This window comes from Sparus aurata, chromosome 22 (genome assembly GCF_900880675.1).
Source record: "Sparus aurata chromosome 22, fSpaAur1.1, whole genome shotgun sequence".
NCBI lineage: Eukaryota > Metazoa > Chordata > Actinopteri > Spariformes > Sparidae > Sparus > Sparus aurata.
In genome coordinates this window covers 27,244,166-27,260,952 of record NC_044208.1, presented here as the reverse complement: position 1 = coordinate 27,260,952, position 16,787 = coordinate 27,244,166, and the positions used below count along the sequence as shown (strand labels likewise).

General features: G+C 46.0%; 1 protein-coding gene across 14 annotated transcripts in view; it reads right to left on the bottom strand.

Annotated features, from left to right (window-relative positions):
* The window catches only part of nrxn3b (neurexin 3b), a 292,901-nt gene that overhangs the window by 21,738 nt on the left and 254,376 nt on the right, over window positions 1-16,787 (bottom strand). For 12 of the 14 annotated variants that reach the window (XM_030404632.1, XM_030404631.1, XM_030404635.1 and 9 more), the window contains 2 exons: window positions 13,734-13,823; window positions 11,684-11,994 (listed from right to left, as the gene is read on the bottom strand). In XM_030404632.1, the coding sequence (XP_030260492.1) occupies window positions 11,684-11,994; window positions 13,734-13,823 (401 nt within the window). The remainder of the gene's footprint in view (window positions 1-11,683; window positions 11,995-13,733; window positions 13,824-16,787) is intronic. The other 2 variants (XM_030404628.1, XM_030404629.1) reach the window with 1 other exon arrangement.

Here is a 16,787-nt window from a genome sequence, read left to right as displayed (position 1 = left end):
GCGGTGCAGAAACGCTGGGAGTCCCACTGTTAAAGCTCTCCTTCAATATACTGGATAAATTACACCGGAATGAGCTCCAGAATCAACTTGTAGGGGCCAAAGCCACATGCTAAATGATTTCCTAGATCAAATATTGATATTTGGAATGAGCACCCTCGGTGGGCCTTTCTCAGCGGCCTCCTGTAGTCAGCACATTTTATTTTATTTTTTTTTCTTTCCAGGTTTATAGAGAAATGGAAAGAGGGCGGGGGGGAGGAGGAGGAGTGCAAACAGCTGAGGAAGGAGGGGGGGGGGAACAGAAAGGGAAAAGAAAATGCATTTAATTTGTTCACCGTCACCGCGCTGTGTTGGTTTCAGCAGAACGGGTTATGTGCCGAGTATTTCTCTTTTCTCAAGGACCCGCCTTTGTACACAGAGCACTGAGGGTTGCTGGCTCACAGCAAACTCTAATTGCCCCGAGGCCATAGGCAGCCACTTTCAAACAGGGTCATTCATCTTCCCATGGAAAAGGAAATGGTCTTTGGCCCTGATCCTTAATCACCCCCCTGCCGCAGTGTACAAGGTCATCAGGGAAGCCCTGTGACAAACAGACTCACACGCACATACATGTGCGTTCACACACGAGACAGAGCGACTGAACGCGGGGAGGCGGTCCACGTGACGAGAGGCAGGTAAAGAAGAGGTACATGTGAGGTAAGCAGACAAGAGACGGAAGGAAAATGTCTCCTCTCTACGCGAGTCCACGCCGTTCCTCCAGTGAAATTGGAGCAGAGATTACAGCTCGGAGTTATGGTTTGCGTTACCGTTTGTGGTTCTACCCCCTTCAAAGAGGAAGTGAGGAATTCATGTGGATGTGGTGGCGAGCTGCGCTGAAAGCCGTGACCAAAGGAGAGGCAGGGAGAAGATGAGAGCACGGGGGGGAGGAGGAGGAGGAGGAGGAGGAGGAGGAAGGAGGGAGTCGGGACGGAAGAGGGTCCATTTCAGCGAGGATCACAAGACACTGGCAGAGACCGGCGCTCCGAACAAAATGAAGGTGACAGTATTCCAGTTTGGAGGGCAGCAGAGGTCCGTTTCATAAAGCAAGGTGAACAGTCCACCATGTTGCACCGCTATGTTTCTACAACAGCCCAGAATGGAAAAACCCAACACTGGCTACTGGAGTGGACCTTTAAACCAGCATCACTTGAGTAAATGACATCTATCCTCCAAAATCTGGCCGTGAAGCTCGAAAATACTCAATGAAGAATCTGTCTGATGTGATATCACCGACACATTTTTCACCCAGGAGTGCTGAAGATGGTTTTGTGACTGTGGCTGTTGTGTTTTAGTATCCTTTGATACAACATCCGTCAGATGCAGATTATTATTTCAATTATTCAACGATTGTCCGGTCATTAAAACGCCAGCAAATAGCAAAAAAACCTGCACATTACGCGACGTGTCATCTGCATTTTTAATCAACCGCGCTTGTTTTCTCTGCCCGATGATCAAAACCCAAAGAGCTTTACAGATAAAGTGAAGTTATAGATATTCACATTTGAGAAACTGCAACCAGGGAATCACTCTCAGTGGGCTTGAATCCAAATAATATAATAACAAGAAGACTTCACAACAGGATAATTTACCAGAGGAAGTCACTGCAACACATTTGTCTCTGTTTTCATCGAGTCTTTCTTTACGGTGGCCCATTCGGTCCATTTTCTCGTTATCGTTTGATCCTTCATACACATCCCTGTGTGTAATATTTGCTGCTCTGCGTCAGTGAACGCCACAGACCCCGTCTAACATCTCTGTCTTCATTGAGAATCGATGCGGTCGACGCTCCTCTACATCCGTGTTGTGAAGCCGTGGTTATATATATTTGAACGCGGCTTGAATTCATCCGTTCGCAGCAGTTCTGCGCTGGATTTCTGGAACGTTTTAAGCCCGGATCAGTTTGCCGTGATCACTTGATCTAAACCGTGGAGTTGAACGACCTAATGCATCTAAAACTATGACGTTCTAACGGTTTTCTGTTGCAATCCCACCGTGCATGGATGCTGATGAGTTAAATCGAAGACGGCTTGTTGATTTGTGACAAAAGGACTTTATAAATAAACCCGAATTAACCTCCTTAATTGCAACAATACAATCAATGAGCAAGATGATACGTTAAACTGGGAGAGCTATTGGTTTTCCATTGAGAACGTGTGAAGTCTGAAGCGAGCGTCTGAAACTGGACGCCGGCACTCCCTCCTCCTTTTCAAATCCATTTCAATATTGCAGTATTTCTCACAGTCGAAGGGGCTATTATGACTTCAAGGCTGTAATACCAAATCAATGTAGGCGTTATGTAGTGGCTGATGCTGGCAGCTTTACGTCTCCCAAATTAGCCGGGGGGTCCCATTTGGGTTCACTTCCTAATGAGCACAAACCAAATTAAGCATTCGATTTAATCTCTTTTCAGAAGATGAAAGTTGAGACGTAATCACTAACCAGTGGAGAAAATGGTTTAAAAAAAAATGTATGATTGAGCCTCGAACATGCTCACACACACATGTAGGGATGGCTAACCACTGCACACACACACACACACACACACACACACACACACGCGGATCCTTTACTGTTATCTCGTTAAGAGCAACAGGTTTCATTGTAGTTTGCAGCAACTCTCTGCGGACGGGAGGAGAAACATTACTGGGCCTTGCTAACAGCTCAGCCGAGCAATGAAACAGAACACATTATTGCTGTGCAACATCAAAGGCTGCGTCTGTGCGATACATATTTAATTAAATCCTATTGACTCTGGCAGACACACGGTGCGTTCTGCGCACACGGAAGACAGTAATGCGCATCGAGATCCGTATACGTTCGCGCGAGGACGTGGCCGCGGCCGCTTTCCCTCACACACTAACACAGATCCACAACGAGTGCGAGGCTGGCGGTAAATGTATTCACTGCACAGAGATTCATTACCGCCGCTGTGGAGCGAGGCGGCCGGTCTGTGAGCTGCACACACGTGAAGTTCGATATTATCATATGCAGCACACGGCTCGGGGAGCTTCATTTGGTTCCGCTGCATTAATACTTTAAGATTGTGGTCAATTTTCTGTCCCACAGCGAGCCAGATGAAATAATCAACGTCAGCCTCGCGTCTGCGTCGTGTTTGATGCACAACACGTCTCTTGCGTTTAAAACCAACTCGGCACAAAGACGAGCGGCGCGGCAGCTAGCGTTTGCTAAAGAAGAAATTAATACAAAAAATACATAATTCAGTATTTGAAAACCGTCTTATTTACATGCACGTGTCTTGTTAGCTAGCAAGCTAACGACCATAACATCCGAGAGTCAGCTGGGTTTTTATTCAGAGCTGCAAAAGTGCATAAAAACTAGCCGCTTAATGAGGACGGGATGTCTCGTTGCTGCAAGCGGTGAAATGTGCCCAGCTGCTGGTCTAGTTAAACCACGATGTCTCACTTTACATCGCTGCACTTTCTGAGCACACACAAGCAGCATTCAGTGTGTGAGCTGTATGAACGGACCTTTTTTAAAAAGAGCAAAGCGACTTGTTTCCCCTTGTTGTAGTCTTGGAGCTAAGCTAGGCTAGAGACACAGGAAGCTGAACACAGAGATTAAATGAACATTTACCTTTCAAACATGTTGGAATATTCACTAAAGGGAAGAAGAAAAACACCTAGAGGAACAGTTAGCAGAGTCTTACGTGCCAAAAGAGAGCGATGCATAAACCAATAACTGATTTTTATTTTTAGCAAATGCAGTAACTTCCTAAAAATCTGCTATAAAGTCACCTACAAAGTGCTGAAGAAAAAAATTGCTGGCGGTAGAAGTTTTAATATAGTCGTGTTCCCGGAACTGTTGTGCTGGGGAAAAAAAAAAAAAAGAAGCTAATTAAACACCACCAAGAGTGTGAGGATCTCACAGCAACCTCGCAACTTTATAAAAATGGCTTGGCACAGGATTTAGTGCCGACTGTTCCACTTTGATAATCCGAGCGAGTCTATCGGCACGTGCTCGGGGACGGATGACATCTGCACCGAGAGGACGAGAAGAGGAAGAATCTGGATTTTGAGATGAAAGTAAAACGACACGCAGGAACTCAGAGACGTCACAGGTGTAAACATGTGATTAAAACATTTAAAGGTTGAGCTGTCTATCTTTTCCAAACATGATTAAAAAAGCTGTGCTTGGAGGTAAATTAGATCCTCAGAACACTGTTTGACGCTAGAAAGGTGGCAGGGTCCGCCAAATATGAACAAAGCACAACAGTGTGAATTGTGTTGTCCTTTATTCAGTCGTGAAAACAAAGACGGTTTGTCTCTCTTCTGATGTCTTCCCGCAAAAACGACATACTGCACCTTTAACAAAGTTAATTGTTTTAGAAAGTGTTGTTTCGGGCCTGTGATGTCACTTTGTTGTGTCGGTTGTGAGTTATTATTCGGCCGCGTGCGTCACGTTATAACCAGTCGAGCCACTTCTGGAGGCGGCGCAGCGTGAGGCGAGCCCGCGCACGCGTGCCGATGTCCTGCCGGCCGGCTCAGAAACAAACTGCTGCACCGTGTGTGTGTGTGTGTGTGTGCGTTCGCCTGTATGTGTAACTGATGTGCGTTGTTGGCTTTGCCCCTTGGTGTGTGAGCGCCCCGTCGTGACAGCAGAGGCTGACAAGACAGCAGGTTTACACACACACACACACACACACACACAACAACACACACACTGAAGCATTCCCGGAGGATCTATATAAGCTGTGTTGTGAGGCATGGGGGACATCCATTACAAAAACCCCTGTGGTTCAAAACCCCTGGAGCTAGCTGCTGGTTCTCACACACTGAGAGACAAACTGCTCCCCAACGCACACACACACACACACACACACACACACACTGAGAAACAAACACATGACCTACAGACACGAAATTGCAAACATCTACAAACACGTTCGCGCCGTGAAGCCTAATGGAAATAGCTCCTTCTACATATTCTCTTCTTGCACACCAAGTGAGATGAAAAATTCATAAAGAAAGTCGCAAACCGCCACACACACACACACACACACACACACACACACACACTGGAGACAGAGAAGTTCGACAACCCATGATGACAGTGCTGGAATGAGTTTGTCATGTTGATGGCGGGGACGGGGGGGGGGGAAACTATTTGGCATTCAAACTCTTCTGATTTCGTTTCTCCTGTTCTCTGACAATGTGAGCACGCGCGGCAGCAACAGGGCCGACACATCCTGGTTGATGCGTGTGTGCGTTTGTGCGCGTCTGTGTGCTTAATTTGGTTGTGAGACGTGTGAGACAGAAGATTAAGTCATCCTCGTACAAACTGTGTGCATGCACGTGTGTGTCTACTCCTTTAACGAGCCACACACACACACACACACACACACAAACACCTGCAGGGTTCAGCCTACTGAGGAAATACCTGACCTCCAGCCTTCATTTCCCAGAATTCAAGGGGGAGGTAGAACGTAAGATGCTGACTAAAAAAGGAGGGAAATAAAGAGATCATCCCGAGGAGTGCCTGCAAACCAGTTTGACCTTTACACAATTACTGGCAGGTCTGGTTGTGAGGGGAGGAGATCACAGAGACTGACTAACTGAAAAGAGAAGCCGACTGACAGCAGGTGGAGAAGCGAAGCCGAGCCGCCTCCACACGCACCTGTGCGCACGCGAGCGGATCGACGCGCAGATGAACACACTCATCAAACATCATCCGGCAGACTAGCGTGTGGAGACGCGCAGCACGCCGCACAGCGCCTTCCTCACTACCTCTTGAAGAGAGAATAAATCAGTGATTATCATATATCCCCAGGCGTTAAGCAACATCCTTGATGTGCTTTAGATAGACGGCGCAAAAGGAGCGAGTCGAGGGAAGCTGGGAGGAAGAAAATTGGGCACCGCGACGCGTCGGTGTGCGAAATCTCATCCCGTAACGGTGCCAGCTGATTCTGGTTCACGACCTTTTTTTACATTTGCCCGATCTCTCCGAACTCACCGCCGCGATGTCACTCAAAACAACCCGGAAATACTCCCGAGTCCAGTTGGGTTCAACTTAATATTATTTGTCATCATGCGGCGTTTATCCGAGCGCATCGATAGTGCATTACTTCTCAGCAGAAGAAGACCAATTAAACGGCAAACAATTTACCTCTCATTTTCCCGTCTCCTGAGCACCGGGCCAGTTGAAGATGATGGACGCGAGCAATTTCTTTTAACACGGCAACCATGCAAATCACTTTCAGTGTCTCTCCCTCGGCTGCTTTCCCCCACGGTACTCTAGATTGCAAGCCTCCTTTTCCTAATTGTTCCCAAACATCTCAGGCCGGCAGCGCGAGTTAATTGAGAGGGAGAAGACGTTGATCTCCCGTGATAGAAAGTCTTGCATAAATTGAGCGTTCCCAAAACGACTATCCGCACCAAACGGGCGAGCACAAAGAGCCGCTCCTCGGTTCAACCTCAATTCTATAGACTAGAGAGGCAGTCACAAAACAGCCCGCGTCTGTAATTAATTCTCTGTAGTTAAGTTGTTGTTGTTGCTCGTCTGGACCTCTCCTGGACATTTCTATCATCTGGATCAATAATCAACAGGACCTAAGACGCACAAGTCTGTAATTTCTGCTGTCAGGGGTCCCTCAATTATAACGCAAAAGAACGCAATTAGCACGGGATAATGAGAGCTGCCAATCCATCTGACAGGACCGACAAGGTTACGTGTTTAAGTTTTATTCAACGTTGTGTTAAGTCACGTTCACCAGCCTCCATCTTTACTCTCCGACTCTCTCCTGGGAGTTACAGCAACAGGTTGAGATAATTTAAGCACACAGCTCAACAAAATGTACAATAAAAGGGAGCTGTTAGCTGCAGAAACGTTTAAAGTGATATCTTTAAAAGAATCAGTTATTCTGTAGTGAGGAACGAGGAACACCCGGGAATCCCGTCAGCAAGTCTTCAGTCTCGCAACCTCTAAAGGCGCCAGAGGATAACGCAGGTCTCAAGATGACTGCGAGTGCAAGACGGGAGACAAAACACAGATCTGCTTCCTCCTCCTGACGTTTTCTTCCTCGCCTTTCCCACCAAATTATTTAATATCTGGAAATCACAGAGGCGACTGCTAACTCGCTGACAACTGATGCATGCAAAGAGGAACGGCGGGCCCCAAGACGTCTCTTCTTTTATTCAGGGAGAGCAATCCGAAAAGGTCGGGGAGACAACTTTCAGTTATTGCGCGAGTTAACAGCGGCCATCACTTTGTTCCAATTTTAGTTTTCCTTTGATTAAATCCTTTGACATCGTCAGACTAATGACGGACAGTTTAAAAGAGATCAAATCAGCAGAGGCAGAGCTTACATCTTCTTTTGCTCCACTGTTGCCTACATTACCCACGATGCAAATCTCCCAGAGGCTGTTCAGGCGGATTGTCGTAGCCTTGAGGTTACAGAGGTCAGCGTAAGTTCACCCCGTTCCAACTCTGCACGGATTTATTTCGTCTTCAGACTTCGTCGTCTTCAGACCCCGCTGACGTCGCCTCAGGTGACATCACTTCAAGCGGTTTATCAGAACATGCACGGCTCCCCGCGGAGCCCCAAAGAGCTTTATAAGAAAAAAAAAAAAACCTCTTTCCACACGTGTAGTGGTGCTCTACAAGACTTGTAAACAGACTTTGATGTGTAAAATTGGTTGAGTTCCTCCTTAAATAAGAGATCATCTCCCATCTCTGCACCGGCTTTTTTTTAATGCTGCAAGCTACTAGTAGAATTTTAATTATGAGTAGCTTCCAAAACAACTGCCAATCCATTTGAAATTCACCGCAAACCGCTTGCGAAATCTGGAGGCCGGTAGAGCTACTGTCAAACTGTGGACTCAACCGCAGCTTCAAGTAAACAGGTTTATAACAGGGCCAATATTTATACCATTACTCTTGTTTATATATATTGAGTGTTGCATTACTCCTTTTCCAGACCTTATTTAGTGTCTTGCCAAGTCATTAAAGAGCCTGTTAATATTTATGATGATGGAGTAGAGAGGAGTAAAGGGATTTTTTGGACCCTTTCATCATATCCTCGCACGATAAAGAGGCGACGACGAGATGAATATCCATTTAATACGTACGACAGCGTGGCTGCGTGCGTCGCCGTGGCTGTGTACATTGTGCGGAGAGGAATTGAGGGCATGCAGCTAAAGCTAACACGGTTAGCAAGCCACCCCACCCTCACCCCGCGCTCCCCGATGCACACGATCAAAGAGATGTTCCGACTGCTAAATGGATGAACAGGGAAATGAAGAGTCGGCTTTTGAGAGCGGCATCGTGGGTGGGCGGAGGCCTCGATCTGCAGAATGAGTCAGCTCGTTGACATATCTAATGCCAGGTCTCAGACCGCCTATTGTGCATCCGCGAGGAAACGGAAATGACACGGCACAAACATTCAAATCTGGTTCACTTATAGAAAAATAGAGTACAAATCTGCAGCGGTGGAAAGTAACTAAGTACATTAGATCAATTTTGCGGCACTACGCAGGCTTTTTCCTCCTTGATCATGTTTGCTTTGTGATCTCGTGAAGTGTTACGTTACTGCAAATAAAAGAGGAGTTTTACTGTGAAGAATTCACAGAAAATTAAACGTGTTTATCACCAAATTACTGGAGCTTTCTCAGCAGATGTTCTTTGATAATACTGCAGGGAGGAAGAGTTTCTTTACAGCCACTCTGTTGACCACTACAGGAGACGGCACGTCTTCAGTTAATGGCACACCTTCAAGCGGTTATTCGTGTTGTAAAGGAAAATGTAAATCTCTGCCGCGCTCTGCGGACGCGCCAAGACAAACCGAGTCAGGCTGAGCCAGCGTGGATCGAAAACCCCCATATATAAAGTAGATGAACCACCTTCACCAGCCTCAACATTACAGGGATGACTAAAATCTAATTTTATGTTATGAAACATTTTGTCCTGCAGGATGAATATTGGGTGCTTTAAGTATATTTTGATGCTAATACTTTGTGATTTTACACAAGCAAAGATCTGAAACCTTGACTTTAACTTGTAATATTTCTACACAGCGTTTTTTGTTTTCTTTTTAAGTCCACCTCTGCAAAATAATCTGTATCACTAAGGAATCTTTGCTTACTGAAAGAGGGTCGACGACAGGGGAAGGATTTCACTTCAGCTCAATCCGCAGACCAGGTGAATCAAGTCGACAAACAGCGAGACTGAAATATGATTACGGTCTGTCAACTTGACTCACGTGATCTTTGGATTAAGCCGAAGTGAATCCCTTCTCTTGTCTACTCTAGTATTTGATCCCTCAGCGGACCGGCTGACCTACACAGCAGCCAAGTAACAGAGTGACAGAGAGAGCGAGGGAGAGAAGAAAAAAAAAGAAAATGAAACGCGTCTGTCTTGTCGGTGCGTCCCGGCGGAGCTATCATTAATTAAGCGTGAGATTGGTTCTCTCCACTTCCCACCCCTGTCTCTCATTCTGTTGATCCTGACACGTCGGGGGATTCGTCACTTCTCACCTCTGAAAAAGAAACAGCTAGTGCTGGTGAAGTGGACCAAAAATAGATGTGCGAGAAGATACCAAAACACACACATTTCAGTCGGCACGTGGGCGCACACACGCACACACACACACACACGCACACACACCCTCCTCCTCCTCCTGAAACGGCTCCACACATGCGGGCTGGAGTCCAGCACCGTGTCAGATACCTATAGCTCTCTTTCAGCGCTGCAGTACATCACTAATGATAGCTCAACTCCCTCAACTCCCCTATACTACCCTGAGGGGTGGAGAAATCTGCCAAACCGGTACAGGTACCTCTCTTTACCTCTCACGCCACGGTATTTGACAGCCGACAAGGGAACAGCGAAATTAAAGGCCTTGGCAAATGAAATTCGGTGACACAGCGGCGTGAATCAAAGCAGACGCTGCCATGGGAGGTTGTGGAGGAGAAACGAACGAGGCGCGCTCTCAGAAGGAATACAAAAGTAAAATGAAAAGTTAGCGAGGGCGGAAAAGAAAAAACCCGGCATTTTTATCGCTAAGTTACCAAAGTACATCATCTGGCATCTAACTGGGGTTTGGAAAAAGGAGCTATAGCTTCATCATTTCACCTTGAGAAGGAGAGCACTTCTTTCATACGCAAAAACGTTATTGACTTCCTTTGATATTAATAGCCTATGACACAGAACGCCATTTTGCCAGCGATGCCACGTTTTCTTTTCTTCTCCGATGTGACCTTGTTGGCGGTGCTGCTGCTGCAGACGGTGGTGTAATGTATCTCAGCTCGGTCATCATCATCGTCGTCGCGGATTATTGATGCGACGCGAAGGCAGAATGGATACGGAACCGCTCCGGACCTGCACGCCGCACACACACACGCGCTGCAGCACGACAGCCGGGCTTTTTCATTGTCATTTCTGTCCAAATCACTGGGTATTTAGCGGCTTTCCAGCAGCTCTGACTCGGGCTCCCGTCTCACACTCGCTCTGATAGAGATGTACAAGTGTCAGCGCTGACATGAAGGGCCATCATCACCGCACGCAAGGCAATCTCTAGTTGAGGTGAAGAGGCTGATAACAGTGGTCCCTGTCTGTCGTACACCGCCCAACCTCTCCCCCTATCCCTGCCTCCCCCCCTAAGGGAGAGTTATTGCTTTAATATGAACTACCAATGGTTGAATTTGTCCTCTGGGTGTCAAAGGACTGCTCGCCGTGATTACTTTCCTGGCACGGCAGTGACATTCATTGGCTTGGACTCGGGACGTATTGGAGAAAGGCCTCAGCGAGGCCGGATTGGGTGAGTGACAGATGGAGACGGACAGAGACAGAAATAGAGAGACAGAGGAAAAAGAGAGGAATGCGGAGAGGAGGAGCGGTGGCACGGCTGGCTTTGCACACCTCGATGAACAGCAGCACTTCAATCCCTGATAGAATGAGAAATACAGTATCCTGACCTTGACTGATCAAGCGGGGAAAAAAGCAGCGCGGCTTCAGTCCGCCCACGCGCAGTCACACAAAAGTCACAGAGAAATATCAAAAAGTGGAGGACGAGAGGACTTTTGTGCTCTTGACATTTCACTTTGTCACATTTTTAAAACCTGATTGTCGAGAAAACAAAACGTTTAGCCCACAGACTCCCGCTGGTTTCCGCAGGACGCAGAAGGCGGCCGTCCTTATCTCCGAAAAGGCAACTGAACAGGACTCTCTGGATGGTAAATAACGGGGCTGAATCAGTAGATTGAAATGTACTTTCTTGTCAGGAGTTATATAAGAAAAACGATGAAGCTTGAGACAGCAACCGGTCCGCTTAGCTTAGCACACAAGCAACCTGAAGCTATTACTGAACTGAACCCACTACATCTTGTTCGGCATGTGACGTCTCAAGAAACGGCCAATGTGGCTTTGAGAGGTGCCCTGTTTCTAGGCTTTGTGCTAAGCTAAGCTAACCAGCTGTTGGCTGTAGCATCATATTGACCAGGACATATTTGAGAGCGCTATTAAATCCTGTCATCTTAACTCCTGGCGAGGAAGTGAGTAAGAGCGTTTCCCAAAATGTTGGACTATTCCTTAAAGATAAATCTGACTCAAACAACATGAACATCTCGAGGGCTTCTGTATTTATTCCCTGGCAGAGGTGAGTATCCATGGATGCCTCGTGTCCCGCCACACTCACCTGAATAGTTGGTGGCGAGCGCTGTTTGCGGGTTGTCGTGGTGGAGAGCGTGGTGGTGGTCTCGATGAAGGTGGTGGACATCTCCGGCGGCACCGAGGTGGTGGTGCGCGCCGCGCCCCTGCTGGTGGGCACGTCGCCCACCAGCCGCACGCTGCCGTTCACCTTGATGTTGACGTGGCCCTCGGCGGCCATGTTGAGGACTTTGAGGCCGTTGTAGTAGAGACCGGAGAGCTGGCCCTGGTAGGGTCGCTTCCGGTCGTTCCCGCCGATGGAGATAGTTGCCTGGGTGTTGAAGATTGTCAGCTGCCGGCCTGGCGCATCGAGGGAGGGAAGCGGGTGTTAACATGTTTATGATGGAAACGTGATTAAAAAAAAAAGCTCTAACTCTGACATGCATCGTCTTAAGAGGAACTACATTAATGGAAAAAACTTCAACAAAGACTAAAAATGTCTGTCATCAATATCGTTTTACTGCTCGGTTAAACGAGTGAGGATGGAGCTGAAATGGTTAAAAGTATATGCAACATGCCTTTAAACTCAAAAGAAGTACCCCACCTTTCTGTTCATAAAGGGCTGCAGCTATATGCTCTCTTATCTACCGCGGGAAAGCTTTTTCCCTTTTTGATATACAAGAAAAAAAGCTGCCCTGAAAGAGGCCGCTAATGCTGAAAAACAACAGACGCTACGCAGCTATAGGAGCATTATCGTCAGGGAGGAAAAACACATGCAGGTGGGAAAAAAAAAATGTTTGAAAAATGAGCTGGAACACGTTCCACGGGCACTCTTAATATTCTCTGGACAAAACAGTGGACTCCTGCGGTAAAATGATTAATAAATATGTATACAGGCGTTTGGCATATTATGATAAAGTGCGAGCAACACACACTCACTGCATGTCACGGTGAATTTCATTAGGAGAGGCCGAAACATCATTGTCAAAACACACCGCTCATGCATTAATTATAAAAAACGAAAAAAAAACACACCAAACTCTCACAATACAGAAATCATAATTGAAAATCTAATTGTGGTATAATTTACAGACACACGGCACTGCAAGCTTGTTATATCTGCGGCACTTTGCACAATTAAAAACACACAATACGTCGGGCATGGAATGACAAGGGGGAGAGAGAGAGAGAGGACGGTCGGACCACAGAGGCGAGAAATGAAAGAGCACAACGTGTGGAGTCATGCATGCAGCAGTAATGGCGTTTATCAAGAGCCTGTCTGTGTTTTAGCGGGTTGTTAAAGGGACTTTATAATCAGGTTAAGATGTTTATGTGCAATGAACTTTAAAGCAGTTTATAAATGATGTTATATCGACTAAGATCACGCACCAGAAGGGGATAAAAAAAAAAGAGGAGGAGCAAACTTTTTTTCTTTTCTTTTTTAATCAGTGATTATTAGTGCATTAGTGCACCTCGGCGGGCTCGCTGTGACGCTCCGCCGTCAAAAAAGCCTCCAATTAGCAGTCCATCACCAAACAAGCGAGGATTTTTTTGGTTTTATTATCATGTGTGATGTGCACGACTACAGATGAATTACAAGCGGGGAGAAACACCTGCTGTTTGGAAAGTTTTCAGGTGGATACGCCCGCTGATTAGTTTGTTCTCAAACATTGCAGAGGATTTTAAGCCAAGGGAGCTAATTCTCCCCCTCAAAAACAAATCGGCCCACTGTTGCAGCGTGGATAATGCTCCCAGTCTCCCAGTCGATTGTGCAAAAAAAAAAAAAGAGGGGAAAAAGATCTTATCGTTGCACTGTTTGTAAAAAAAAATATCTCTTTCCAGTCCCTTTAACTGGACACCATGATTCAACAAAATTTAAAAAAAGATGACAATGACAAAAAACAGGAAAGAAAAAACAAAGGAAAGAGCAAAAAACATAAAAAACTAACAAACAAACGCTTTGTTTTACTTGTTTTTTAAAGGGTTTAAGGGGTGGTTATTCATTCTCAGAGGTTGAAAAGGGAACAAGCCAATGGAATGACAGAAATAGAAAAGGAAAAAAAAAAAAAAAACATTCTATAAGTTGGATAGAGATTTACCTTTCTCCTGAAGCCAATCTTCTACTGGCCGGGTATATTTGAACGGGATTTTCTTATTTGCCATTTGATAGCGCTCAATGTCGCTGTTGCCTTTAAAGTTTGAGAGTTTAACAAACAGCTTGAAACAGTCGGCAACGGCAACAAGACATCACACAATTTATACAGTGGTTTATGACGAGTTTTATCTTTGTTTAGAAAAATATTTATAAAAGCTTTATGATGATTTTTTTCTCTCTTCTTCTTCAAGTAGCTTTAGTTGAAACGTTTAAAAGTCATATTAACACTCCACACCTTAATTTACACCAAATATACATTGATTTTTTTTTAAAAAAGCACAACACATGAATCCATAAAACCTCACTGCATAGAAAAACAGGTTAAAATACACACACAGGAGATACATCACAGTCTAACTAACAAGTCCTGTAATACATTCATCATATTACATAATGAAGACAAGAGGAAAAAAAAAAAGGCTATCAAGCGGTTAGAAATGTAGACGTTTACTGCCTTCTCTGAAGCAAAGTGGGGGTAATTAATGTGCACTAATCCTCCCACTGGACACCACCTGCTTTTACGTTTCAAGGGGCCGAGCGATGATTCTCCGCAGAGGCTTATTTGGTAGAAAGTAGAGCTGTGGAGCAGGTTTGCAGCGAGGGGGAGAAAAGGGGGGGCAACCGTGGAGAAGGAAGTGGTAATTTGAAGTAGTGCGGACCAACTGGGAGGCAAGTCCCACAGTGACACAGATTTGAGGAGAACAATGCATACAAATGAGATCATTACTGACATGGTGGGAGGCCTTTTGGGTTTAAAGAAAGAAAAAAAAAACCCCACAGCTGCCACAATCCGCTCTTTAGAGACCGCGGCTAACATGTTCCAGGTATATATAGGAATTATGGATGATCTACCACCTTTTACAGGCGATGATGTCGCGCGCGTTTGTTCTCCTGTGTTATTTCCGGCGTGATGCGATTCCTCGCTGTGCGAGCGCCGCGGTGCGATATTCAGCCTGGCAATCACGGAGGCATTCCCCTCCGAAAGCGCGTCGACCCTGAGAATTGAGACGTTCGGCTGTGTTTTCCAAACAGTCGGAGAGTGTGACAGAAGACCGTGAAGCCTGTGTGGAATTATGAATGACGCCGTGATGTCACCCGGCTCCCAGGTGGGGAGCGCATTTAGAGGGGGAGAAAAAAAACACACAAAAAAAAAAGGCACCCGGTACGGCATCGTTTATAACACGAGTGAAAGGGCAAGTCTTTATAATTGTGAGAAAAGGTCCTGTGGAAAATTGGCCGCGAGTCTCACAGGTGATTTATCTGTGGACGACATCACACGCGCTCCACGGGGATCCACCTGACGAAGGGTGTGACCGCAGAGTTTTCGTGCTACGGTGTCATAATTCTCCTAAAGCATCGTATCTTTCTCTCCCTGGTTCAGTCATTTGCTGTATCCGCGAGTTTGAAAAGTACTTAGGCTGGTCTCAGTTTCCTCTCCGTCTCTCTGTTTATCTTCCCATCGTTTCCTTTCCTCCCTTATTCGTATTCAGTGAGAAAAAAAAAAAAAACGAGCCAAGAGCTCAGTTTATAGCCAGCTGGGAAGGAGTGTGGATATGGCTGCGAGGGAGCTCAAGGAGCTAAAGGACTGTGTCTGGAGCGTGCCAGCAGGTTAATCAGCTACTAGCAGGACTCCCTCCCCATTCCTTTGATCTCGAGCAGGTTGCGGTTGGCAGCCAAATGCACTCTCCTCTGGACGAGAGCCACGGAGGGAGGCGGGATGGTTGTACGTGAGACCAAGAGGACGGACGGGAAAGGTCAGGCGTTTGGCGGAGTGTCGGTGGCGGGAGAATATGAGGCATCTTACAAAAAACCGACACCGCTCTCGTATTGTCACTTAGGCCGGAGTGAAATCGCACCTGGAGCGGAGAGAAGCGGGTAAAAAGGCTCGGTGTGCATTGCTAATGGCGCGGTCTCAGGTATAGCTCTTACATTGTTGGGGGTGATTAATGAGGTGACAGTCCCCCCTTGTAATGAATACACCACAAGCTAATTGTCCAACTAATGAGAAAAATCTCTCCAGTTTGTCAATTTGATGTTCAATTTCCAAAGGTGACTCCAAAATGGATGACCTTGCCAATAAAAAAGCGCTATTGTTTATTATGAAATCACTCTGCCTTCAAGGTTTCGGGTTCTTTCTGCAGCAGAGCCGACAGATATTTCCTCATAGATTTTTCATCAACCTTTCACAGTACCGCGGAGAGGAAAGAGCAATTTAGCACCATTATGCGTTGGATGTTTTGTCCCTGGCAAAGAGCCCATGTCGGTTGAATCTAAAATCTATATCAGAGCACATACGCTCAACTTATACGATCCCTGTATAGTTACAAAAATAATAATGAGACAAATTTGTGTGTTTAATATGTAAACTCTCAGGCAAAGACAAGCTAATCACTCCTGTAAACCCACACCTATGAATCAACTAACACAGAAGGTGGTCAGGTGCACGTTAGCTCATGTTAGCTAACGTTAACAGCGTGAATCGCAGCAATAGATTCCAAATAAGACTGACTCATGAATCCTAACATGGCGCCCGCTCAGTCCGATGGCAAAAACTTTCTACTTCCTGGTTACGCTTCTCCTTGAATATGCGCAGTAGTTCCTGCTTGGCCGCTCGAGCAAAAGTTTTACAAATATGAATGGATCAGAAAGTTCACAAAAAGAAAGAGTCAAAATCGACCTTGTTTGCAGTTCGCGGTGTGTCCTTGAGGGGGAAATGCATTCTGGGCCGCAGTATCGCGAGTGGCCACTGGGCAACACTGGGAGCCATGCTGAGTGGTGCCTTCTTATCCAGCTCATAGCCGAATACATTCATGTTTGTGGATAACTATCATTATATATGCCGTTATTTATAAATGTATGCGTACTGAACCTTCTTGCACATTTTACTCTGGGGGGTTTTTTGTATATAAGCTATAGTATATTGTTTTATTGAGCGGCTTTTTCTTCACCTAGCTTGGGAAGATATATCAAAATCATGCTTCTGGGCTAACTATCAAAT